The sequence below is a fragment of the Elephantulus edwardii genome, unplaced genomic scaffold (assembly GCF_000299155.1).
Source record: "Elephantulus edwardii isolate Elephantulus edwardi_28Jun2011 unplaced genomic scaffold, EleEdw1.0 scaffold00176, whole genome shotgun sequence".
Lineage (NCBI taxonomy): Eukaryota > Metazoa > Chordata > Mammalia > Macroscelidea > Macroscelididae > Elephantulus > Elephantulus edwardii.
In genome coordinates this window covers 4328923-4356738 of record NW_006399926.1, presented here as the reverse complement: position 1 = coordinate 4356738, position 27816 = coordinate 4328923, and the positions used below count along the sequence as shown (strand labels likewise).

At 41.2% G+C, this 27816-nt stretch overlaps 1 protein-coding gene across 11 annotated transcripts; it reads right to left on the bottom strand.

The window, feature by feature from the left end:
- Positions 1–379: 379 nt before the first annotated feature.
- Positions 380–27816, bottom strand: TPM3 (tropomyosin 3). Of its 11 annotated transcripts, XM_006895851.1 has the most exons (10): positions 27622–27816; positions 27004–27129; positions 13781–13914; positions 12610–12727; positions 12415–12485; positions 11038–11113; positions 10289–10351; positions 10052–10121; positions 8945–9023; positions 8068–8254 (listed from the first exon to the last, which is right to left on the bottom strand). In XM_006895851.1, exons 1-10 carry the CDS (start codon positions 27736–27738, stop codon positions 8251–8253), a joined length of 858 nt encoding a protein of 285 aa, XP_006895913.1. In that variant the 5' UTR covers positions 27739–27816; the 3' UTR covers positions 8068–8250. The 11 variants fall into 11 exon arrangements, with proteins under 11 accessions (XP_006895914.1, XP_006895916.1, XP_006895917.1 ...); XM_006895852.1 differs by lacking the exons at positions 8068–8254; positions 8945–9023; positions 11038–11113 and adding exons at positions 380–462; positions 11664–11739 and having other exon boundaries at positions 27622–27735; XM_006895854.1 differs by lacking the exons at positions 8068–8254; positions 8945–9023 and adding an exon at positions 380–462 and having other exon boundaries at positions 27622–27735.

Here is a 27816-nt window from a genome sequence, read left to right as displayed (position 1 = left end):
TTGGAATGTTTTGCAAATGGCTATTAAACAAAAAAGTGATTACAAAATGTGTAAATCACAACATGCTTTTAAAGACACTTGCACTATGCTCATGTTCCCTTAAATGTTGTTCCCAAAGGTGCACAGCCTTTAACCCAGTTGGAATCTCTGGGGCGAGGCAGAGACAGTTTGGCAGAAGGGGAAAAAAAAACCCAAAAAAACATCCAACAAACCCAAAACACAAAACAAACATGATTTAGGGGAGGGTGGACGGCAAGAGGAGAAAGCAGCCTTCCAGTTAAAGATCAGCCCTCAGTTTAAAGGTCAGCTTCGAGTGGGCTGGCCTCAGGCAGAGTCGGGGTCAAGGGGAGGAGCAGCGGCAGGGCGGGACTGGGGTGCTCTACATCTCATTCAGGTCAAGCAGAGTCTGGTCCAGCATCCTTTGTGTACAGAGGTGCTCCTCTTTGGTGCATTTCAGTTTATCTAATTGGGGGGTAAAGGAGAAAAGGTTACACAAACTAGAAGCAAACTTCAAGTTCTCCCCACTCTGAGACTCTGCTTGTATGTAGGGTAGCTGCAGACTAAAAAAGCAGCTACTTCTCAGCCACTGAAATGAGCATATTCAGTTTTGCAGGCCAGCTTACTCAAGTTGCAGGTGCTGGTGTGTTTCCTAGGGGAGGGAGCTGGGGGCCCTTATCAGTCATTTCCTCTCTCTCACACCAACCAAAGCTTTCTGCTTTCAGTCACTGAAGGAGTAGGCTTTAAACTTTAGCCATCAACTCGTCCAGGCTTTACCCACAAAAGAATGCCTATTAGAAATAGCTCACTTGGGGGTTGACCATTAAGAACAAAGATAGGCATTATTTCGACATTGTAGGACACCAGCACCTCAACTTGAAAAGAGCACAGAAGGATCTTCATGTGCCATAGGCTCTCTCCCAAAAGTAAGAGAAGAAAGGAATAATGGTTAGGGAAATGAAAAGAGCCCCTACAACTAACTCAACGAATACCTAAACAAAACTAAACCAAGAACATTAGACACACATATTTTTTAGCAAAATGTTAACTCGTATTTTTGCAGAGCTACTATACAAAAGTCCCTGGTGGTGTACACAGTTAAGCACCCAGCTGGTAATCAATAGGTTGGTGGGTTGAGTTCACAGACACCTTGGAAGAAAGGGTTGGTGATTTACTTCTGAAGAAAAATCAGCCATTGAAAATCCTAAGGAGCACAGTTCTACTCTAATACCTATGGAGTGGTCTTGAGTCAGAACTGGCTTAGTAGCAGTTGGTTTTTATGTTCCTTTTCTGCCCAGAACTAGCCTGTAGTAGAGTTACAAGCAATGAAACACAAAGCTAGAGGGAGAATGTCAGAGGAAAAAACCTACTGGTATAACAGCACAAGAATCTAATCTTCCCAGTAAGCAACAACTAATCGCTCTAAGGAGGATGGGAAGACAAGTTTTCAACTCAGAGGACTGTAACCAGATCCATATTCATAGCCTATATCCCTTTCCTTCCCTTCCTTTTGTTTCCACCCAGTCAGGAGGAAAGGCCCATCCCTTAAAGCAGTTACAACATCTTGTCAAGTCAGTCCTTTTATTGTTAGAAAACATCCATGCAAGGGAACATATCCTGCAGTCAGGGTATAAGTCAAAGAACAAATATGGATAAAGACAAAATTTTCCAGTGTTATTAGCACTTTAACTCTCTAAGATCCCTCTATCAACCCATCATGTCTTTCTAGAAAAGGAATAGAAACACATGTATTTACTGTCTCAAATTTACAATGCTGAGAAAATCCACTTAGAAAAAGCTTTTAGAAAGAAAATACATCAGAAAGAGTCAGTTAATATTCTAAGTGCCCCATATGAAAAACAACTTAATGCTACGGTTTGCTAGGGGGAAAGTAACTTTAAAAAAGGCATCAGCTTTTTTTGCTGGGGTCCAGGTCAGTGATGTGAGCAGTTAGCTCGGTTTAACGGGCATCAGTGAGCCCTGCCCGTCAGTCACACAGATCATGCAGCGTTAGCTTCAGCTCATTAGAAAGCACGCGGTTTCGCTCAAGTTGGCTGTAGAGACGCTCTGCAGCAGCAAGAGAAAGGAGGGAAAACAAGAGGAGAGGAAAAAGAGGAGGAGAAAAAGAAAAAGGGGAGGTTAGTAGAGCACCAGAAGTAAATTTTGAGTCTTTTAACTAGCTGGTATGTTTTACATGCATCTGTAAGGCAGGGTGGAAGCAAGGAGGATTCGGACAGGGGGCAATAAGAGTCAGTCAGTTTGTGGAAAGATGCCCAGACCACTGGAAGAATGTCAAATGAATTAAAATTTAGACTAATATGCTGATAGGACAATATTTTGAGGGAAAGAAAAAATAAAGTCTTCAGTTTTTATTTCTTAGATTAAGAAATGGTGATAAACTGAACAGGGCAAAGGAAGGAATGCAGTTGGCATAGAAGAAATTAATTTACAATAATCCAAGTTTGGGGAAAAACCCCAAGTGAACAGTCTTCTGTAAAAACATTTAACACATTATTAAAGGTCACTCACTAAGTCAATTCTCACTCATAGCTGACCCTCCACACTGGACTTCCAAAGCTACACTGCTACAGGAGACTGCCCATCTTTCTCCCTACGAGTGGATTTGAACCACTAGGAAAGCGCAGCCTCTGGGTTAGAAGCACAACTTTCTATGAACAATGCCATCAAAGCTCCCTATCAAAGGTCAACTGGGATACATATCCCTGACCACTCAATTTCTGACCTTTCTTGTATTTGTTGCTATGGGTATTGGGTGAGAGACTTCTCTTAGTGGCCCATTAAGCAAGCTGGTTTTTTTTAACCTTTTCTAAGAGAACTTCAAACCTGTTAGGGTTAACAATGTGTAACAAACCAAATCCACTGCACTCTATTTAAGTGCTGGCTCACGGAAACCCTTCACTGGTTTCTGAGGCTAAAAATCTTTATAGGAGGAAACTGCTGCCTATTTTTCTCCCAGAGGAGTTTGTGGATTTGAACTGCTAACCTTTGATTAACAGTCTATGTTACACATTATGTCACTAGGATTCCTTTAATGGAATGCTCAATCCCTGGCAAATTACTGGTCTAAACCAATTAGGAAAGACTATCTTGTCTTTCCCAATTGCTTCTGCAGCTGGGGGTGATGATATGATCAAGTTCTAACCAATGAGGTATAAGGGCTAGCTGACTGAAGGCTTCTAGCAAAACTTCTGCTTTCCTTCTTGTCTTGAATATGGTTATGATAAGTGAAACCACAGAAGCTATGTTTCAACCTTAAGAAAAAGGCCAAGACAATCTTAGAAACCCTAGTCATATATGGCCACTGCTGCACATGATCACTCTGTGAGAAAAATTAAACCCTAACTGGAATGACCTTAGCAACCTGTGGAGATCTAAATCCCTATGACTGGTTCAAATCCACCAGATGCTCTGCCGGAGAAGGAGGGGCAATCTCCTCCTGTACCAGTCAGATCTGATTTGACAGTGTACACACACACACACACACACAAATAATAATAATAAAAAAATAATCCCGATGACCAGCACAGAGAGGGAAGACGAGAGATGGTCTTACCTACTCCTAGTATCAACCTCTGAGGTTCATAATCAAGTCTGTCTGTTTTTACAGTCTGTTCCAAAATGGTCTCAACTTCAATTATGTTTAAATCCACTGCCAATGAGTTAAGTGTGACTCACAGGGACCGTCAGCGTGGTTTCTGAGGCTATAAATCTTTGTGGGAGACTCCCTGTCTTTTTCATGAAGAGCGTCTGGTAGATCCTAACTATTGATGTTTTGGTTAGAAACCAGACATATTACGTAGTACTCCACTAAGGCTCCACTAGGGTCTGAAAAAATACCTTCCTGTCTTAAAATCAACCACACCATGGGATGACTGTGGGCATCACTCAGCTACCTTGCTTTCTGGCCTAAGGTTTTCTTGGTTCTACCTAAAAGCTCAGGGCCTTCATGGTCCCAGTATTTCCACCTTATATATATATTATTAAAACAATGAGTATATCTGTGCTTTTCTTGAAAAAACAAACAAAAAAAAAAAAAAAACACCCCACAACAAAATGAAACAAAAAGACTAGGACGAAGTAGGCAAAAAGAGATATATTACGGATTAGAACTAGCATGATTTTTAAAAATTGTACTTCCCACTAAGCCAAGGAGTTCTTGACAATAATAGTATTGCCCTTTGCATATCTGAAAATAGGGGCAGATTTTGGCTATTAATGCCCTCCCTCTAAAAATTTATTTCTTAATCAAGAGACAATAAACAGGACAGCTTTGTACAATCAAGAACTGTCCCACCCTGAATACCTAAAGTCTACAACTGAGAAAGCACTGTATCAGTCCGCAAGTTCCATGAGGTCTTGTTATGTACTACTGTCCCTTCATAGTAGACCCTCCAGCAGGTTTTTTCAAGTTTTTAAAGTGCATAGGAGCAAGCTGCGCATCTTTTTCCCATGGAGCAAATGGTGGATTTGAATTGCATGCCTTTGAATTGGTAGTGCAACTCCTTACCACTAAGCCACCATAACCCCCACCCCATGAGGTCTTTCTTAGATTGGGTCTAATCTTATTCATCAATATGACTCTGACAAGTTTTTAATACTTTCTATGAAAATGGTCTTATATACAGATCCCATGTGCAACCTGGCTTTTCTGTAGTATCTACAGCTAATTGTGGTGTGACTTCTGTTCCTATCTTGGCAAAGGAGCTGTTATCAGAAACATTTTAGCCAATGAAAGTTTTGTTTTATTTAGGGAAGAAATAGGGCAATGAATATTTTTGATGCCTGACTAAATGTTAGGCAGTTAAGAGTTCTCTGAGAACTGCATGAGCTCTGGAAGACAAATGGAGTTTTCTGACCTTCAATTTAGTAAGGACTCTGAACTTCCTTGTACATTCAAGATCAAGAACCAGCTCATTAGCTCTAAGTTCTTGGGTCCCAAAGAACAGAAAAATAAAAAATATTCAAGTGTGGCAGAGAATCTATTTGGTCTGCTATTTCTTTCACTCATGCCCTATTCCATCGATGCTAGATATCTTGAGGTTCATTGGTCTGAATCAGGCCAATTCCATTCTGTCATAGGAAGTGGGAGCTTCAGAGTAAAGAAACTCATCTTTTAACCTCCAGGGAATGGAGGAAGGAAAGGTTTAACTAATTATGCTTCTATTTTTCACTTCCTCTTTAATTTTAATGCTAGAAATATTCAACCAGTATTTTCCAAAAGGAAAGATCAGAGTGGGAGTAATCGAAAGCTATTCAACATAACCACTCAGCACCATTAGATAATGAAGGCTCCAACCATGTTTTACTCCTCGTCTTAACAATGGTTAACAAGAAAGGGAAGAAGGGAACTTAACACATCATTCTTGACCTAGAAGTGCTTCGCCCTGAGATTATTAAGGATGCTTGACCCCATTCCATAGTTAGTCAAAGCTCAAATAACACAGGATAGTTTCTGCAAAGATCTAGGGCATTAAATCAAAGAGTGCATTCAGCATGACAGTATTTCATATTTCACTCTATTACCCTGGTTTGCTGAGCCCTATCCTTGTTCATACTAATCACATCCATGGGGAAAAATAGGAGTTCACCTTTTCACCAATCTCTATCCATTATCTTATACACTCCCTTTTTAAGCAGCTTTTCTCTGTGCCAAAGACTACTCCTTTCACCTATTAAATACTCAAAGCTACTAGCTACGTGTGAATATTTAAATTAAAAAGTTGGAAGAGTTCAGTTCTTCAACCACATTATCCACATTTTAAGTGCTCAACTCCCATATGTGGCTAGAGGCTATCATACTGGACAGCACAGCTGCAGAACACTAAGTATCAATGAATGTCCCATCCCATTGTCTTCCTTCTGCACTCGTCTGTTGTCTTTGAGAACCACCAGAAATCATTCAACTCTCAATGTAAACATAACCAAAGTAATGCATTCTTCAATTTCTCTAACCAGTTCCATTTGACCTTCTCTTTGCACAGACTTTCTCCTTGCTTCACCATTATGTATCTGCCTTTGTGCTTTTAGGTTCTTGTTTACGTGTGTGTGTGTGTGTGTGTGTGTGTGTGTACACAACCCCCCTCTTGTGCTTTATTTACTGTGTGTGTGTACACACACAAACCCCCTCTTGTGCTTTATTTACTTCCATAAACAAAACTGCCTGCCATCTCTATAGATGCCCTAATCTCGGTATTTTTTTTTACTTTGATTTCTGCCAGTTTTTCAGATTTACATTCTTCTCAACTGTCCCCAGCTTTCCTAATCTAAGCAGTCTCTACATCTCTAATATCATCATTTTTCATGGCTTAAACCATCATCCTTGACTTTCCTCCTCCCATGTGGCAGCCAAGCCCTTCAGTATTCCTTGTGTCATCTTGCTACTACTGTTACCCTAGTGCAGACCCTAATATGCAAGAATGGCCCAATCGTTATTTCCCCATCATATGGCACCTTTACTGCTAATAATATGTGAGATTTTAGGTAATATGAATGTGAACTTTTATTTGCTACATATAATTTAATGAACACTGGGGGGAGGGGAATCATCATATCAAACCTTGAAGATACCGTATTACCTATTCAAAGTCTCTAACCTTTGAGCTTTAATAAGTATCCTTACTATCCACCAAAAATAAAATGTAAAACCCTTCAGTTTGACTTTAGTACCCTCCTACCGGCTAATCTATCTCTATAGCCATGTGTCTTCTTTCCCATCTCTATACTTTGTCCTTTCAATTCTTTTTGATCAATATCCACTATCCCTCGGCCAAACTCTGCTTGTCAAATAGCCAATCTTTTGGAACTCAATGAAAATGAAGAGGCAACTTTTAAGATATTATGTGCTCATGTCATTAGTCTTTTCTAATCACCCCCGATGGAATAATTTTCCTGCTTCTTGTGGTATTTATCACATAGTATGTTTAGCTTGATGCAATTTCTCTCTTATTAGATTTTGAACATCTTGACAGTAGGTAGGGCTGTGCCTCCATCTTTGATCTTAATCTTCCTATCTTAATACCCTGTGCCTTACAGATTCTAAAAAATGGCAACTGAACTTAATGAATCTGTATTTTAATCTTGAAGGCTACATGATATGAAGAAAACGGTTTACGTCAGAAGGAAATCTGAATTTTATGGAAAATCTAAAATTTTAAGATTTTAACATCTTTCTTTACCTAGCTGCAGTTATACAAAAGAAAAACAAGTTTTAAATCGTACTTTGCTGAGACACTTAAGTACTAAGTGGACAACACTTGGGTACTTTGAAAGCATAACTAATAGGTACATTACCCAGGCTAAAATGATTCCTGCTGTATAAACTGAAACAGGGGTTTCTGATATATTCCACAATATGAAATAACTGTAGTGTACTAGCATTTACCAGATGCATGTATATATGTATTTATGTATGTAATATTTCACCATGTTCACAAAAATTGAAATATGCATGATTGGTTATTTTAGTCTTCCCAAATAAATAACCATTTATTAGTTGTTTTACTGCCCACTAGCATGCACTAGCAAAATACTAACAGGCCTCAAATATGTAGTAAGGGTTTAAAGACGCACAAAACTATCAGAAATCCCATTATGATGATCTCAGTGATCTAGATTTTATCTTTTGTCCACTCCAGTAATATCATACATTGGGTCCAATAGATGTTCTGTGGCACACCATCTGAACCACTGATAAAAGGGTACTTTTGTGACCTCTCAATCATACTGTTTCAATGGAGGGCAATTTCTGAAGGGGACAGAAACATTATAGGTAGGATGATTTAAGAACCTGGAATGTGTAAAACACTCAGATGATCTGAAGAATTGAGACTAGAGTTCCCAATATAAGAACTTTCTGCTATCTACCATTTTGACACACTCTGATCAGCTGGCTTGATGTCAAGGGAAAAAAAAAGACACACACAAAAGTGGCTCTGATTACGTAAGTCAGAGGAGGGGAGACCTGTAATAGCTATTCCCCACACCCCCACGGTTCCTTCTTAGGGAAAGCAGATCTGACAGTGACACAAATGCAGGGTGGCATGAGGCTTCTGGCAGCTTAACATTTTAATTTAGGGTGGATGGAAGAGAACACAAATTGTTTTGTGTCCCCAACTCATTTTAACGCCTTGGGGACCAGCTAGGCTGGCCCAAATGGAATCCAGAGTGAGAGTGGGGTGTTGGGTCCCCCGAAGCAAGGGGGGCAGATCCAGAACAGGGCAGAAACGGTGATTGTTATCTGTATGAAAAAGTAAGAAGGAGACTCTAGGTAAGAAGGCCTCGCATCAATCCAGACAGCGTATTTGGGAGAAAAAGGAAGAAGAGGGCAGGGATGATTTGGGGGCTGGGGAAAGGCTAGCTAGTACAGCCAAGTGACAGTACAGTTTTCAGAGTTAGTGGGGAAAAATAAAGAGGTAGATTAGCATGAAGGTTCAGGGATCCACAGCAAACAGATGAAGGTCCCAACAACTCCCTTTGGTGCTGATTACCACTTGGCTTGCTTCTGGGGCTCAGTCTGATTCTTAGGTAATATTTGGTAGTATCCTATCTTGGGTATCTCCCTAAACATTAAGTTTAGGACACAAAATACCCAGGAAGTCTCAATATTTTGTTATGGCCCAAATCACTGGCACTGTGGATTCTCTTTCTTTGTCCCTTTCAAAAAATGACGCTTGGAATAATGATGAGACAAAGGATAGAAAATATTTAACATTTACAGCTACCTCTTTATCTCTATCAGGGTTCCACCACTGACTCAGTATTATATGCTTCCCCAGCTTTTGCCAAACCAGTAACCAGCACCAATGTTTTGAAGGTAAAAGTAGATTCTAACTCCCAGAGTATAAAGCCAAAACACACTGCGCATAGCCTGTCCCCCCAGTCACCCACAAGCCAGGAGCCCACTCCCACTCTGCTGTCAGATAGTTACATAGAGGTCATGTCATTGAGGGCGTGGTCCAGCTCCTCGCTAATGGCCTTGTACTTCAGTTTCTGGGCATAGAGTTCATCTGGGCAGGCACAGGAACCACAGGGATGAACAAGGGGATAAAGTGAAAGGTATCAGAAGCAGATGGAGAGAGGGAATCATTAGAAAATAGGAAAAGTATGACCTTGGAGCTCAGTACCACAGTTAGACGCCTACAGTAGCAGCTATGATTCGCTGCTTTCATTTCAGATCCACTGCCCTCTAGGACCAGCTAGACTTCTTACTACCTTTAAGTGGTTGCAGCAAGCAAGAGTTGAGAATCTGCGAACAGTCATAACTAGAAATTTTTATTAACAGGAGGATTCAACTCCCACCCAATTAGGTCACTTCCTCCTATTAAATGATAACCACTGAATGAGAATACAAAGGGGATTCTTTTCTATTTCCACACATCAATATCCAGGACCATCCTCTCTGCCTAGAAGCTGCGACTATTAATCACTCTTGGCTCCTTTGTTTCCATCATGAATTGCTTCTCCAAATTCTCCCACATTAAGACTATCCAATCACCCAAAGTGCTCTAAAGAAACAAGTCTCAAGAGTTCTCAAAGTACACGCTGCCTTGGCAGGCTAACCACAGTTGCCAAACTGTGTGGACAGGAAATATTTAGAAAGTCACTGGTATTGATCAGTTCTGAGGTAGTCACTGCACAGCTTCCGATCTTGGGGAAATTCTCACAACTTGAATGGGGAGCAAGATTGACATGAGCAGTCACTGAGTGACACAAGGCAAACGTACTGCCTTCTGAAATACGGCTTCCAATTCAATCCAACAGCTAGCGTTTTAAGAGTATTAGACTGGTAATAAATGCAGTAGTTACCAGTCTCTTCAAAGGGAAGTAGGTGACTTTTCTAAAAAGAAAAGATTAATTATAAAAATCCAATTTTAGAGTTTGATCCACTTCACCTAACTGTGCCATAGGGCAGGGCACAAGACTCTTGCCCAGTCACTATTAACTCCCTTTGTTGTCCAAGAAAAGAGCTTAATAATCAGTGGACAAGGTCTTCCATTCTATGTGTCTATTTTAATCACTCTCCCAGGTTCCATACCTTCCAAATCATCAATTGTCTTTTCCAGCTTGGCTACTGATCTCTCAGCAAATTCAGCACGTGTCTCTGCCTGGAGAAAAATTAAAATCAGAATCAGATATGGGGAAGACAAGAGAACAATGTCTATTTCTTCCATGTTCTGGACCTTTCAGAACCAAAGTCAGTCAATCAATCTAAATCCACATTAAGCTCTAATTTCACTATTTTGAGTCCTGCTCTACAACCATTTCAACTCACCTCCTTAAGTTTATCCGTAAGAATCTTTATCTCTTCCTCATATTTGTCTTCTTTTTGAGAGTACTGTAAGACAAGTAAAATAGAAATTTCAGACCAAACTTATCCAGTTACAGTACCCCCTCCCTACACACTGACATTCACTTTTATTCACATAGCCTCTCTGAGTTAATTGTACTGAGTGATCCAGTAAAGAGTGAGGCCCATTTCTGTATAACAGATCTTTAAATGTTATAAATCTATGTACTTAGGACCATCATATACTCAAATACTGATTCTTAACTTCTGTTTTCTAAATGGACCTAAGCTTTACCTAAACCAGAACTACCCAGGGAGGTGTTTTTCCTTCTGCTTAATGAACTGGAGTAGTGACACCTCAAGGCTAAATGGCCAAGACAGTTCAAAGGTACAGAGAAGTCAGCTTCTTTGATTGCTCATTAGGTCTCACACCTGATTCTACTTGTTGCTCCTATTTGTCTGCTAGAATTTGTCCCTTAGGGCCCATGGTTATTGCCTTTAGAATAGTAGTATCAACCTAAGGAGACACTTCTTGTCACCTGAGACCATAAAGTTACTTTAACTAAAGCAATCAAAAGCTACATACAGCACAGTAAAGTCCAGAATCTGGATAAAGAGAAGGCACATAAGAGAGCACTTCTCACAGTGTTACACAAAAGTACCTCTAGCCTTTCATGAAGGGCAGAGCTGGGCCCAGGCCCCAAAGCCTGTCACTTTCACAGACCAGCCCCTACCTTCTCCGCCTGAGCCTCAAGAGACTTGAGGTTGTTGGTGACATTCTTCAGCTCCTCCTCCAGCTCAGAACACTTACTGTGAATATTTTAAATATTGCAGGAGAAGAAACGGGGAAAGGAAGAGAATAAAAAAAAAGGAGAGAGACACACATAGACGTGAATTGAACCTATACGTAGAGGGAGCTGAGAGACATCCTGGGGAAGAGAAGTTCCCGGGTAATCTGAGCAAGTATCAACCCTCCTCCCTCTACTAGAGCACGTGAGGAGCTGGACCCTTCAGAGCTAAGACTCAGAATGCTGGGGTATCAATAAAAGAACACTTGAGAGAAATTACTACCAGGAACAAAGTAGAACTGCTGCCTGGAATGGAGGTAGGAATGGGTGCCCAACCCTAATAGTCCCCCCCAAAATCACCCAAGGGAAGGAGAGACCCTGTGGAGAGGCAGTTGAAGCGACTAGGGGGAAAAAAAGAGATGAAAATGCCAAGTAAGTGGAAGAGAAATGAAGCATTCCATGAAGAGATGAGAAAGCACGCAACAAACCAACCAGTGGAGGGGAGGTAGCTGCAAAACAAAAACGAAACCACACCGTACATGTAACCTCTCTGCGGGTTTAATGGTTAGTACCTTTTCTTCAGCAGCACTCAGACACTTGAGGTTCTGGTCCATCAGTCTGATCTGCTCATCCATCTCGCGGCAACGGCTGTTAGTGATAGTCATGGGAATGGCGCAAGCCAGGTTGTGGGGAGGGAGAAAAGGTCAAAAGGGAACACAGCAAGAAAACAAGCAGCAAAACAGGGAACAAAAAAGGACAAAACAAAAAAAATATGGAAAGAGAACATCACCATGGTGATGATATGGCATGTCTGGGAAAGGGGAATGCAAAGGAACCACAAGTATGTATGCACCAGCACGGACTTTGTTATACAAGGCCCAGGAGGGACAATGGGGTGGCAGTTAATATCCTGTCCATCCCTGAAGTTCCCCAGCAGATTGGCAAAATGGTACAGAGACCAGCTCTTAAGTCAGAACAACTTCAATGGCTCAAGGAGAAACAGACCCCCAGGTAGAAGGGTCCAGTAGGGCCTTTCAGTGAGCTGTACTCCACCTAAAAAAGAAAGTCTTTTATTTCTCCTCAATTTATAGCATCCTCTCAAATAAGGAAGTTTCATTTGTCACCAATAAAAGGATGAGTTGGAAAGCCCAGAGCCATTTGCTGTAGCGTCTTTTAAAAAACCAACACATTAATACACAACAGCTTCCACCCTTAAGGCCTTATTTAACAAGGTAAAAGGAATGCTCGTTTATTCACATTAGTGCCCAAGCCAGAAAGGAAGGGACAAAGTGGTATGATAGACTCGGGAGGCAAGATACTCACGACTCTGCCAGCTCAGCTCGTTCCTCTGTACGCTCCAAGTCCCCTTCAATAATCACCAACTTACGAGCCACCTACCAAAAAAGACCCAGGCTGCACATCAGTGAGGTAAAGAAGGCATTATCTCCATCTTATGAATGCCTCAGTGCAGGAGCCTTGCCTAATTCAAAAGAAAGGGAAGAAAAGAAGGTACCTTACCTCCTCGTACTTCCGATCTGCTTCTTCTGCAATGTGCTTAGCTTCTTTGAGCTGGATTTCCTGGAGTTCCATCTTTTCTTCATCTTTTAAGGCCCGGTTTTCAATAACCTTCATACCTCTGCCAGAAACAATAAGGATAAATGTGGTGCTAACAGGCTGTGGTGCTAGTCATCAGCTCCATTCTAAGGGGCCCGGTCTGGCCACTTTAAACCCTATTACTTTTTTGCTTGCTGCTTAAAAGTATTTATTACTGCATATTCTCTACAGGAAATTATTCCTCTACTTTACTTTGCTCAAAATTATCTATTTTTGGAGGGCAAATTGGTCAATTTACAAAAGATGTCAACTACAAAAAGGTCACAGGACTTTCTTGTTTATCTTTAAAGGGAGAGAAATATCCAAAACAGAGGGAAAAAAAAATTCCGCAAAAGAAGTTACTACGGGCTTATATAGTATTACTTGAAAATATTTATGATCTAGGGGCATAAGGCAAGTCCCAAAACCAAGCCCTACTCATTATGGTCATACCACCTCTGGAAATGTTTTATACGGATATGCAAAGTCTCTAATTCCCTCACCTCTCCACCATTTCCCCCCTTAATTGCTGTATCTTGGTATGAATTTTCACAGTTGCACTGTGCTAATGTACTCCCAACAGGACATTTTAAAATTCTGAAGCACCCTGGGCCAATCCTAGAAAGTAGTTATGTACCTATGTTCTAGTTTAACACACAGGTGGTAAGAACCATTTCTAAAGATCAGTTATGATTTAAGGATCATGGTTCTTAATTCTGGCCACACACAATGGAATTTAAAATTAAAATTTAAAAAAATAAAATCCCAGGTCCTTATCATAATTAAACAGAAGTGGGATCAAGGCTTAATTAAATGGAGGTGGATCCAGCCTTCCAGGTATCTCTCTTCAAAGCTGCCCACCACAAAAGTGATTCCAATAGTAGATCCACAGTTGAGAGAGGGCTCATTATGTCAATTTATAGAATACACCAATTACAAAAGGGTCAAGTCTAAGTAATATATCCTGTCTTCAAGGGGAGAGAATATTTAGAACAGAAGAGTCTGTAAAAGAGATTATTATGGGCTTATAAAGGAATTTTAGAGCCACTGTGAATTTCTTTTGAAATCCATACTCCGCCAAGGACCCTCCACACACCTCTCACTCTCATCAGCAGCCTTTTCTGCCTCCTCCAGCTTTTGCAGGGCAGTGGCCAGGCGTTCCTGAGCTCGGTCCAGCTCCTCTTCAACCAGCTGGATCCTGCGGTTCAAGGAGGCCACCTCAGCCTCAGCCTACATTTGAATTAAAAAATAGAGGGGAGAAGTAGCAGGCATGGTGAGAAGAAACAGAACTAAAATGGGAAGAATAGACCACAACAAGATGAACTGACACAGTGACTGGAACAATGTTCTAATGTATACCAGAGATGATGAGGATGGCACAGGAGAGGGCAAAGTTCAGAGCTATCAGTTCACAAGGTCTCTATGAGTTTTGACTGACTTGATAGCACCTAACAACAACAGCAATGATGAAGGGGACAGAGTCTAGCAGAATAGAATCCATCTTATCTCAGATTCAGATACCTTCAGATACTAGCAGACATGGTATTTTCTATCTCCTCCCTTTCCCATCAACTAAATCCCACATGTTCCACAGGAAGGGTATTTTAAAAATAATTTCCTTTGCCTAGTCAGTGGCAGCACCACATACTTTCTGGATTCAGTTCAAATTCCTGAACACACTGAAGTCAGAAAAAGTAACTAGTAAATGGTTCTTTCTGCTTACACTTGACTTTAAGGAGGGGTTGTTGTTTACCTGTTTAGCCAAGTAGTAATCCTCTGATTATCTTACCTTAACATACCAGACAGATGACTTCCTATTGTGGTGTACCATCAAGCCAGAACCAAAACCATAGCTGAGATGCTAGTTTTGAAAGGCAGTTAATGACATGAGACTAGACTGGTGGGGATTTGAACCACATACTTTTGGACTGTCAGTGCAACTCCTTACTCACTAGGCCACCAGAACTCCCCTGAAGGATGACTAGACAAAGAAATACTTTCACTCAGAATAGTTCTATTTTGGAAAGCAATGTGGAAATGTGGGGTACTTATTTCTTCAACTTGCACCTAAAAGTTGTTTTTTTTAAAAAAAAAAAAAAAACTGTCGGCGAGCTCTGCCGGCCTAGTGGCAAGAAACTGCATTGCAATCTCAGAGGTACACGGCCAGATGCTCTGCTGGAGAAGGAGGAACAATCTCCTCCGGTATCAGTCAGATCTGATTTGACGGTACACACAAAAAATAATGACATTTTTTTAAAAAAACTGTCAAAAAGGAGTTTCTTTATCAAAATTATTTGCTTTGGTGACATTACCAAAAAAGGAAGAAAAATTGAGAAAAAACAGATTGTTTTCTCCATGTCTGAGTTGTCCTTTCTATTCTTTTAGTTATCCCCTGAGAGTCACCCTCCAATGCAACTTATGACCACCCTCTCTAGAGTACAGAGAGTACCCAAGTAATTTCATGCTCCTACCTGGTACTAAAATAATAAGCAGAGAAAGAAAGTGGCAGCCCACACATGAATGAATTCTTTTAAATGAACTCTTTTAAAGCCATCCTTTTATTTCCACACCTTTAGGGTGGCAGGTATGCTGACAGGCACAACCATACAAGAATTTAATCTGCCCTGCATACCACACAGTTCAGATGTTTATCAAAGTGCCTAATGAACATGATCTCCCTTCCAGAACCCAGATTGTGCCTGAATTCTATTGCCCTGATTTCCTCCTGGCAGTCGGGTGGGAGCCAGAGAAATAATCTGGGCCACCAACCCCTATGGGGAAGAGACATAGTCCAAAAGACTCCTTTTAAAATTCAGGTTATTTAGCACAAAAATTTCCACATTCAAATAGTTCAAGAGACTAGTTGGAGGAGGGGTACAATCTAACCCCTAGGCTACTGCAATGGGAAAAATCATTAAGACTCCTAAGTGGAAATAGTGAAATCTATAAAAACCATTTGTCTCTATATATAGTATCCAAGTCACTACAAAGATAATATCTTTTTCTAGGAAAATCGGTGTCATTGGATATAATACCCTTCACTTCACAAGTCCAGCAAGGCTGTCCAGTCAAGATTACAGATGAGAAACCCTGCCATACAACAGATCCCTTTCCCTGAGATGTCTAGAGCTCAAAAATGGCAAATGGAACATAATTAGTAGTTACCCAAACCGCAATAAAAGATAACAGGCTATGGGGGCGGGGTATACCAGTTCCATGGCAATAAGCGGGCTCCGGCAGTTTCTCCCACAAATCAACATTAACAATAGCATTCTTCGCAAGGATGAAAAGAGAGGAGAAAACATCCCGTTGCCCTCACATGCTGCCCTCATATGCGCATGCCCATACCAATAAGTCTGTACGAAAAGCACAACCCAGAGAAAGAGCCCAGAAAAAGCTTTAGAGACTGGGGGGCCCCAAATAATCACATTTCTCACCCCCTTTTCTCGTACAGAGTGGACAGCTCCCATTAAAATGAAACAAAAGCCTGAAAATAAAAATCTGATACTTTGTTTAAATGAGTATGCAAAGACAACCTAACTTTTCTTTCATGTCAAAATCTATACACAATGCCTTTCTCTTTCAAGGCAATAAAGTTGCACCTAGAAAATTAAATGGGAATTTCCAGACCAGAACACCTATGGTCCTAAAAACATTAAAGCTTAAAGTTTTTCATGAAATTTAACATGCCCAGATAAAGTTTTGACATTTCAGGGTGACCCACCTATGCCTACCTGGAGAGTACATCCTGAGATCCTTCAAGTAACAGAATTCTCCACTGTCCAGGAAGCTAAAATAGGGGGTGAGGAGTGGGAGGGGACCCAATGACAATTCAGTTGCACATAGATGGCACACTACAACTGACAGGATGCTGGTGTTTTCAGGCAGATCAGGGTCAAGGACAGAAAGGGATTAGCTTAAATCTGGCATTCAGACACTCCAGGGTTTCTCTTTTTGGACAAAAGCTACAGATGAAATTCAAAAGAAAGCAGTAGAAAAGTTGGGCTTCTACCCCGTGAGTCAAGAACTGCTCCAGTTCACTGTGCTCACAAACGTTATCTGTCTGGGGAGATACTGTGTCCTTGGGGAATTTAAATTTCACCAAAGGGGAGGGAGAGGCAAGTTGGAAGGAAGGCAGTAGAGCTATCTGCCCCAGAGTAAACAAAGGTGGAGTCTAAGCAGAGGCACTCAGAGCAAAGGGCTATTTGTGAGATATGTGCTCTCTTATGGGGAAAGAAAAAAGCAAGCAGCAGGAAAGCAAATCTAAACCAAAGGAGGTGATAAAGGCAGTTGCTTGGTGTATCAAACAACAAAAATGAACAAGTCACACTATCAGACATTCTAACTCTCTCTAGAGGTTAAGAATTTGTGATTAGTCAGAATCAAGACTCCCCATTCATCTCCTAATACTCCTAAATTTTAATTTAGATCAGAAAATGGGAAATATTAGGGGATATTCAACTCACTGCTGTTGACTCTAAACTGACCCTCCAGCAGTTTTCCAAGGTGTAAACTGTATAGGCGAAGATTATCCATCTTTCTTTCTCTGAAGGAGCCGCTGGTGGATTGGAACCATCAGAGAGGCACCATCTTTGTGACTGTCAGTGATTGAAAAATTACATTGATGAGGGTAGGTTTGCATAGCTGACTACTATAAATGCTGTCAGTTAGTTGTTGTTACGTGCAGTTAGTTGTACAACTGAAAAAAACAATGGGTAAAACTTGAGTGAAATATATTTACAATGGCAACCAAAAAGAGGGATTTGAGTCCTAGGTTTCGAGTCATGGTTTCATGGGGTATCCCAGTTAATTGGCCTAATAGTGTTTATTGTTTCTGTTCTACTTCCTAGTTCTTTATATAGGGTCTGACCCTTAAAGGCTCACAAGCTGTCATTCAAGGCACAATTGGTGGTCTCTAGTCAAGAGCAACAGATAAAGGAGAGTCAGAATAGGTGTTTACGGAATGTGTGGCTGTCTTCCTGAACTGCCTCCTTTGCCATGAAACTAGAACTATATTCAGTTCTGTAATTAACTACCATTATAGGACATTTCCATCAAAGAATTTTCATACAATAATGCTGATCAAAAAGGAGGAAATGCAGAACAGAATACGTTAGACTATCTGGAGCTATCAAACTATTGCTGTTGTATAATTTTTTTTTTAAACAAAAATATCCCCTGAAATTAGTTTAAGCTGAACAATAATTTATAAAGTACAAAAAAAGGTCTAGCGGGGAGGGATTGTATAACAAGGAAAGAATTTTTCTTTTACTTTTCAAAGAGAAGAATGAACTGGAGGAGAGGGGTGGGCAGGGAGAAAAGTGCAACAATGAATGAATGGAAATCCAAAATCTCTGTAAATTTTCATTAAAATTAATAATAATAAATTTTTAATAAAGGTCCATTTTGAGCATTATTGTTATGTGTCATCGAGTCCTCTGCACTCTATGTACAACAGCTCTAAACCCTGCCCTATCTTGAGTCAATCTCATTTCTCCAACACACCTACCCCATTAGCCCAGTTACTGAGCAAATCCACTTCATCCAGGGTCGTCTTCTCCTGTGTTGTCCCTCCACCCTTCCAAGTATGATGTCTTCTCCAATGACCTGGCAACATGCCCAACAATATGTGAGACTGAGCTTCAAAATCCTTGTCTCCAAGGAGTGGCCTCGTTTCACTCTTTCCAAGTCATACCTGTTTGTTCTTCTGGCAGTCACTGAACATGGTATGTTCAATACTCTTCTCCAGCGCCACAGCAAAGGCACTGATTCGTCCATCATCCTTAGTAACCGTCAAGCTCTCTGATGCATAGTGAATAACTGGGAAGACCATGGTTTGGATAAGGGACATTTTAGTCTCTAGACTGACACTGTTGCTCTTCAGCACTCTGGAGAGGTCCCTGACAGGAGATTTTTTTCCCCAAAGCAATTGTCATTTGATATCCTGACTGCTGGTGCCAAGAGTGTTGATTGTGGAACCAAGCAAGCTGAAGCTGTTAACAATCTATGTCCCCTTAAGTTCTATCTTTGTGGGATCAAATTGACAAGAGCCAACTTGAAAGGTTTGATAGGAACTTTGGGGAGTGAGGGGGACGAAGCCTACGTTAATGAGAGAATAACTCAGAAAGAATAGAAAGGTGAGAATTATCAGTTTTGTTACATCATATACGTAGAATTGATTAAACTGCTATGTTTTGCTATGTTTATTCGTAAACAGAACTTAGGTGAGAAATGAGGAGGAAAAATACTAAATAAGGAAAAGAGTGCATTTAAATATGTCTTCTGTTTTATGTTTAGCAACAAGTGTAAAGGAAACTCAAAATTGAAAGCGGATTTGAGAAAGTATTTACAAAAGGTCAGTTTCTAGGCCAAAAGCAAAAGAGAAAGATATTAGATATTAGAACAACCCCAAAGTCTCAATTTTGGACTCTCATTTCCCAGTAAAGATGGCTTGGATGTTCATCACACAAAGTAATCACATTAAGTGAAAATCCAACTAAGATATGAGCTACCATTAGGAAACAAGTGTGCTGAGTTTCTGGCTCCAAAAGAGAAAGGAGCCTGCAAAACCACAGCACCAGAATGCCCTGAGAGGCTCACTAAGAGGGGTAGGCAGGTAGCCCAAGAACCCCTCTCCCTTCCCACTATTGTCTCTCCCTAGGAGAGGATAAAGTTCACAAAAGCAGAAAGCCAAGAGTAGAATCCCTCGTGCTAGGAGCCTAAGATACTGCTCAATATTTAACTATCACTCTACTTACTTCCCCATTCTTAGTACTTCCTCACTAGAACTCAGTTCAGTATACAAATTTGGCAATGAAGGAAAAACTCAAGAAACATCTGAAGCACTTGTTCTACGTCTGTTAGTCAAGTCAACCAAAGGTGGGAAAAGGAGCCAATTTTTCCTAGAAAGTATTAAGTCCTGGGGGAGAATGTAGAATGATAATAGTTTTTCACAGTACCATCAACTCTAAAACTAATCCAATAACGTAACTCACTGCTCTCAAGTCAGTTATGACTTAGAGCAATTCATCAAATTTCCAAGGCAGAAATCTTAACAGGAGCTGCTACTGGATTTGAACTACCAGGGAATGTCTTTTAATTAGCAGCACAGTAGGCTGCAGATTGCCACCAGAGCACCTTCAAAACTTCTCCAGGGAGTCTAAGACTAAGTCTAAAACACATGCTGAGTCCAAGAGTGCAGCTTACCATAGATAGGCTAGTTGCTTGAGCCATCTTCATCCTATAAGGCTAATGGAAATCCTTAAAGGATTTCCAGAACAAAGGGGATGAGAGAGTGTCATAAAGAATCACCCTGCCAGTCTATCTCACTTGAATTGAAAATTAAAAGTTGATGGCATACAATATAAAGGAAACTACCACCTGTAAAAAAAAGGTGTCTGAACAAGAAAGTCAACAAGCCCCAGCATTTCCATGTCTAGTTACAAAAAGTGAGTATTCTAATATTGGGCCCATGGGTAAGCAGCTTTCTGCCATTTCTCACTCTGTTCCACACTAAAAATGAAAAGGAATCAACCAAGGGAGAAAAAAAGGGCACCAATAAATCAAAAATATTCTTTCATTAGATTTTCTAAAAATTCTCAACTCTGATAGGTTCCATCCATTGGACTGCAACCTAGATCTTGGAAAACCTCATGGGTTATTAAAACTTGACAGCCACCTCTACACAGAAAACTAGCTCAATCAATCCCAAGAATCACCGTTTATTCCAGCATTTTATGTTTCAACTCTCAGCTCAGTAATTCAATGGGTTTTGTTTGATGATACTCTTGGGAATGTAACAGAGGAACATTATTAGGGTTCCCTGGACTAGTATTCTGTCTCCGTTCACCACATTGACAGTCAACCAGAAAGCTTGAAAGAGATGGGCACTCCGGAGTCTCTGATTGTCCGTCACATACACCTGCTTATCAGCTCTGCTTGAAGGAAGTATTCTTAACCAGTTCAGCTTGCACTGATCACACTTTAGTAATAAAAGCCTAAATCTGGCAGAAGTTGCTGCCTTACAGGTCATGATGGATAGGGCCAGACAAGTTAAGTGAGTCCTAGATTTGCACTAATATGAAAGTACCACTCATCCTCTCCCGCTTCACACCTATACACATATGCAGCAGTTGCAAGGGTTCCCCCATAAGAGGAAAGGGCCCCAGGCTGGAGGATGGGAGGTGGTGCTGTGGCCTCAACCTCCTTCAGGGAGGGCACCGCGCTTCCTCTCACTGTACTGCTGCCTCATTTCCTGAGCAGGAGGAGGGAGCGGAAAAGCTGCCAGCAGCCCAGGCTGGGGGCTTTCCGGCGGTTGCCACTCTCTCCCCTGTCACAGTAGGTGAGGTCCTGCCCCCTGCCCCTCCTAGACCAGAGAAGCACTCACCCACTCGTACTCGTGGGCAGGAAACCTCTAGAGCAAAGTCCTCCCCCTTCACCGAGAAGTGGGGGAAGGAGAGACCGCTGAGCCCCTCCCATGGCCGCGCCTGGCTCGAGGGACTGAATGAATGAGCTGAAAGGAAAGAGGAAAACCACTCCCCAAGCTCGGTAGAGGCTCTATTCCTTCAAAGGTCAAGCCTGCCTGCACAAGCCACCCTTTTCCCCATGCTTGCTTTCTGTCCTATTGGAGCTACACATCCTCCAGGGTCCAACTTCATCTCCAATACTGCTGGCCCCTAAAAACTGTGGTCCGCTGCAAAGGGACACAATTCGAAATATAGGGTGTTTCAGCGCCTGCCCCTCCCTCGTGCGCCTTTGCTTCTCCGTACCTGTTCCCGGGCCCGCCTTTCCCCCTCCACTTCTCTCTGGAGGCGCTCGGCCCTCTCCTCAGCATCATCGGCCTGCTGCTGCAGAACCTGGATCTTGCGTTTCACCGCCTCGATGGTGGTGATCCCAGCCATGGTGTCCACCCAGCTTTTGCTCACGCTCCGGCTCCTAACTCCTCCGCTCGGCGTAGCAGCAGCCTCTCAACCTACTTCCGCCTGCTCCGCCCTGAAATACCGGAACTTACTGGCCTCCAGGATGTGACGTAAAACACCACGCCCTCGTCGTCCACTGGAGTGAGAGCGGAGGCTGGGCTAGATGGGACTCTAGGCGGCCACTTCTTGGACCAGTAAAGGGGGGCGGGGTTGGGAAGGTAGAGGATTACCATGGTGACCGGAAGGCGCGTCGTAGTCTAACCTCTCTGACCTGGCAGGCTGCCTTTGAAGGGTTAGATTGTTCAGTACTGTGCTGTCTTTACTGTCCTTCGGTGGTCCCACACTCCTGTAGTACTTACGGGCTACCACTTACCCTCGAGTTCCTTGTGTCCTTCTCCACAAGCTTTGTGCCTCTCCACAAGCCTCTGCTTCCGCCCATCTCACAACGGGCTCCAAAAAGAGATTCTAAGTAAGAAGCCTAAGAGACTTCCTGGGCCTCAACTTCAAAGGAGCCTGCTTAGCAGCTTCCTTTCGAAGTAGGTAGGTTCACAGGTAGGTTCTCGCCCAACTCCTGAAAGTCAATGACGGGAACTTTCGGGATGGAAGAGATGAGCAACTTGGCAAAGTTCTTTTCTATTTGGTCAGTTAGCAATTTAAGTATTCCGTTTAGGGTACTGTGCCTGTTACTTTTTAGTCAATATTCACCAGCCAATCCCCCTAAATCTTGAAGGATTCAGGACTTGGTAATCATTGCTTCCAATTTCTTTTGTAGATGAAAAGATATTCCTTCATTTTTATTAGAAAGAAATCTATTATAATTCAGTGTTACCACCTCCTTAGTATAAACAGCAAGATACAAAGTGCCTAGAAAAATTGTACTGTGAAAATGAGCTTACCTTCATTCTGTTATAACTAGTTCCAATTCCACTGCCACTTCTATTTCTAGTATGACAAGGAGCTATTTATAAGTTTAAAAATATCCCTATAGGCTCTTCACACAGAACTTCTAGAAATAGCAGAGACTTGAGAATTACATTATCTTTCCTCTGATTTTTGTGGTATTCTTCTCCACAGTAAGTAACAATGATAACTATGTCTCTGCAATTTTGTTGTTGTTGTTATGTGCTGTCGAGTCTAGAATCCAGAAGCCCAACCTCTAAAATAAAGATTCTGGCCTCAATGAGAAAACTCCCTTCAGAGGCTCTGCCTTTAATCTCCTTTTGGAAATACTCAATTATGAGACTATTCAAGGAAATCCACTTACGCAAATAGATAAATTGTTTAGTTGGGTAACCAACTTTGATATTTTAAAGGAAATGGGAAGAAAGAGTAAAATGCTGAACCTCTGTAAATACTACATGATGGTCTAAGAATGATTCCAGCTTGCTCAGGAGAAGTCTGATTGGAGAGCTCATGATAGTATAATTGAGATTTGCATCTGAGCGCTAATCAGCAGGAACACTATTGCACTCCCTGCGCCTTAGTGAGCAAGAGCCTGAGGAGGACCTCTTTGTCCTCCATAAACCAAAGGGGTGTCAAGTGCATCATTGTATTCCTGAGACTGGTAGATTTGAACAGATGATCCAGAGAAGCAGGTGAGCTGATTCCTCTTAAAATTTTCAAAGCATGTTGGATGGACAGCAAGGAGACCACTGCTGTTGTTTTCTTGTAACCTATGTATGATACATCAACAGATCAACAGGGTAAATATCCCTCCCTGACCATCTTTTCCTCAACTATCTCACATTCTATCCCATATAAAAGGGTATTATGAGTATGTCCTAACAATTGCATTCCTCTTTCCTCTTGTTACTTTCTAGAAAGTTGTTGATTTAATCTTACATTAAAAAGACCTTATACTTGGAAAAGAAAAAGTTTGGGCTAATTTTAGTATCCTCTTCAGTTTACTGCACCCTTAAGGTGTTCAGTTTTAGCAAATCCTGTGCATTCAAGTAAGCCTTCTCAGCCGTCTCAGAACGCATAAGTGTGCACTCTTTCTCCTCCTCTTACATTTTCATTAAGGCAATATTCTCTGTTATTGTGGTTGTCGTTGTTGTTATGTGCCCTCGAGTCGCTTGTGACTCATAGTGACCCTGTGTACAATAGCCCTGAAATCTCCTCTATCCTGTGCCAATCCTACTGTATATGACACACCTACACTCATTATCTCAGTCATTGAATAAATCTATCTCATAGAGGGTCTTTCTCTCTTGTACTGTCCCTCCACCCTCACAAGCATGATGTCCCTCTCCAAGGACTGATCCCTCCTTGCAACATGCCCAAAGTAATTAATTATCTATGTACTTTTTTTAAAAAATGAAAGATAGAGCTGTTAACTTCCTATGTGTTAGGCAGAGCACCCTCTCTTAAAATAAAATTGTATATACTGATCATAACTCTCTTTTCTATCTAGTCTCTCACCTTTGTGGAAAATATCAAGGTTGAAAATGAAGAGAATTAGTAATTGAAAGATAATATGAAGTGGAAAAAGAGTATATAAGTAATAAGAAAATTCAGCCCTAGAAAAGCTGAGTAATTGACTTTAAACCTATTGCCTCCTCTTTTTCTAGCACTTTCTCCCAACTCACATAAAAACCTCATTCCTTCTTTAACCTTTCTCACCAACCCCCCAATTTAACTCTTTAAAGCAGAGTTGGCAAATATTTTCTGTGAAGGATCAGGTAGAAAATATTTTCACTTCTGCAGGCCATAGAGTCTTTGGCAACAACTATTGCCCTTGTAGGGAGAAGTTAACTAATAGACATGATGTATTTGTAAATGATTGGGCATGACTAGATTCCAGTAGAATCTTATTTATAAAACCAGGCTACAGCTGGAGTTAGCCCACAATCCCAAATTTGCTGACCCCAGCTTTGAGAAAAGATGCATTTTCTTCTTGTTTTCTTTAACCTTACAAGATCTTTTTACCTCCTGTCCACAACCTTCCTCCTCTGTCCTTCTCATATATACCTCAAAGATTTATATATATCTCAAAGAGTCAGTTAACTGGCTTGTAACAGCTAGTAAGGCGAAATGGGGTGTGGCAGATGAATGAGTTTTGTACCACATTTTACATTTTTTAAGTGTTTTGGTTGATTCTAAAATGTGAGAAAGCTTTCAAATGAACACACTAAGTAGAGCTCTGTTATATGTAAGATCACTATTAGTCAGATGCTTGCTGTAGAAAGTCAAGGACTGAAGCCTTTAATATGGATTGAAGCTCGACATCAAGAGAACAAAGATACTTACCACTGGACCAATTTGAAACATCATCATAGATGGTGGAGAGAATGGGATTGTTAACAGCTTCAGTTTGCTTGGCTCCGTGATCAAAAATCTTGCATCAGGAAAGTCTGCTGCCAGGGACCTTTCCAGAGTACTGAACAGCAGTGACATCAGTCTGAAGGAGACTAAGGTGCACCTGATCCAGGCCATAGTCTTTGCAATTGCTTGCTATGCGTTAGGACAATGACTAAGGATGGTAGAGAATTAATGCCTCTGAGCTATGGTGCTGGAGAAAGAGTATTAAATATACATACCATGGAATGCCAGGAGAACAAATAGGTTTATCCTGGAGAGGTGGAACCAAGCTGCTCCTTAGAGGCAAGAATTCTGAAGCTTTGTCTGTCATACTTTGGTTATGTTGCAAGAAGGGACCAGTCCTTGGAGAGGGACATCATGCTTGGACGGATGGAGGGACAGAGAAGGAGAGGAAGACCATCAATGAGCTGGACCAATTCAATGACTGGGGTAATGAGGGTAGGTGTGTCAGAGACAGTAAAGTTGGCACAGGATAGAGCAAGTTTCAGAGTTATTATATACATGGGGTTGCTGTGAGTTGCAAGCACATAACAACAACATTAGTCAGAATCAACTAGATGGTTACTACAACAGCAAAGATCATATCTAAATAGAGAAGTGTGTGAGAGAGAAAGAAAGAGAAAGACAGCTAAGAATAGACGGAATTCATTGTTAGGAATTTTTTCCTTCATTTTATTAATACATTGTCAAGGGCCTCTATGTCATTCTTCCTAAAATCCAAGATTAAAAGTTATTCTTTTTAAACTCTCATACTAGGGTTCAACCTAAGGACTTACCCAGATAATACTACCTGGCATGTCACAAAAATGTTATTGAACTGAAATTGTTCCAGTTTGCGAAAGGTGCTATTCATAAGCCAATTTATTGGGACCAGAGAGATCCATACATCTATGTACTACCTAGGCTGGGGCAATTCCAGAAAGATTTCAGAAAATTGCCCAAATCCATTGGAATAACCCATGCTTCTTTCAGTTTTCAAAGAAGGGAAAATTAATAGTTTACAGTGGCCTAAACATTTGGACACCAAGTCTATATAATGTATATTACTACTCTATGTCTTTAATGTCTGGCATCATGTAGTCAACCTTTACCATTTTCTAAGACAACTGAAAGTGATAGAAAACTAAAGAAGAGTTAGAAGGCTAATGTCAAGAGCCCAAGTGTAAGGATCTAAAAGTATTTGTGAGTGGCCTACTCTCCTTCTGGCTGTTTTCCAAATCAAATGTGGTTTTTCAAATTGCGTCCCCTTTTTTATCAACTCAGTTTATATAAATCTTCATTAATGCTGGAATTTTTTTCTCTTGCTGTTAAAATTCTTATGGCAGTTCTTTCCCAAGAAAGTTTCCCTATCTAGTCTCTCAGTTATCTTTATGGCAAACATCAAGGTTGACAATGACAAGTATTAGGCAATTGGGGGCAATATAAAGTAGAAAACTAGGAGGTGTCTCATTTCTCAAATGGGAAAATTCATTCCTCAAGAAGCTGAATAACTGACTCAAAGTCTGGTGGTGATGCTTTTACCCTCTAAAATGCCTTCTTAGTTTCTAATGAAGTTTTTAATCTTAAGGAAGTCCTTGATATTCCATGAGCAAGATTTCCTATGGCATTCTGTGCCTTGAGATCAGATGTTCAAATTGTCCAACATAAATAACCCACACAGGTTTAGGGTCAGTGTGACGTCCTTTGTCCCATTGTGAAATTCAAGCTGGCTTTGTTGAGTAGTTGGGAGATGAGAGATTCCCTATTAATACACATATCTACATGCCAAACATTGAACACAAAAGTAAGAATGTGGTATGGGGGAGGGGTGGGATAAATGATAGCAGCCGGGATTTGGAGTGCCTTCCTTTTGTCCAATTCTCAGGAAAGATAAGCCCTGGACTGAGAGTGGAACAAAAAGGGTGAAATTTCTGCATATCTTGAGGAAAAAAAGTATATGCCATTACAAAAGTATACCAGCATGTGGTTAAATGCAGAGATGTATGTGAGTATACGTCAAAATATGTTTGCAATTTAGTCATATATTAACATCACGATCTATATGTGCAGATTAAACTCTTCCCATTTCTCTAATACTTACATCAGCTGCTTTCTTCTCAGCCAGCTCCAGCTTCTCCTGGGCATCCTTCAAAGCCTCAGAATACTTGTCCAGCTCATCCTCTGTCCCTTTCAGCTTCTTCTGCATGGCTGCTAGCTCATCTTCCAGCTGTTAGAGCCCAGAGAGTCACACACAGATACACAAGAGGGTCCATCTTGGACCCTGAGCTATTAAGCCCTGACAGAACTCTGAGCCCAGCCTCTGTGTTACCTATGTAACTTAATGCCCCACACTGTATGCTTTGACCTTGGCCCGTGATGTGACCCCATGATCTGTGGTCTTATAGATAAGCCATGCTATGCTTTTATCTAAGATAACTGACATTCAGTATCTAATATGCCTGTGGCTCCATTTAAGGAAAAAGGGGTGCTTCTTTCACCTTTTTGAGATCTTCCAAAAGATGGTCCTGCTTAAATCCAGCAGACTTGGCTTTGAAAGGTAACTGACTTTCACAAGGTCACATCGTTAACCTTCGGCAGATACCCCAGATGTCTTTTACCCCTCCATTGAAAATAGGGAAGAAGAGTCCTCCCTGCCTAAAAAAGGAGCTGACATCATTTTATTCACCAGAAGGTGAAAGAGATCAATGCCAGTGCCTACCTGTTTACTTCTTTCTTCTGCCTGTTTCTGCTCAGCTTCCGCTTGCTCTGCCCGATCCAAAGCATTCTCCTTGTCCAGTTTCAGCATCTGCATCTTTTTCTTGATGGCCTCCATCATGAGCAGTAACTGTTGGGCTCACCTGTGAGCACTGGAGAACTGGAGAGTAGGTCAAGAAAGGAGGCACTGCTGCATGAG

Excerpts from the sequence above, each read along its gene's own strand:
- TPM3 (XM_006895851.1), bottom strand. The coding sequence starts at position 27,738 with ATGATGGAGGCCATCAAGAAAAAGATGCAGATGCTGAAACTGGACAAG. Across the intron at positions 27,130-27,621 it reads CAGAAGAAAGAAGTAAACAG|CTGGAAGATGAGCTAGCAGC; the intron begins GTAGGCACTGGC and ends GGGCTCTAACAG. Across the intron at positions 12,728-13,780 it reads GCTGCTGATGAGAGTGAGAG|AGGTATGAAGGTTATTGAAA; the intron begins GTGTGTGGAGGG and ends TGTTTCTGGCAG.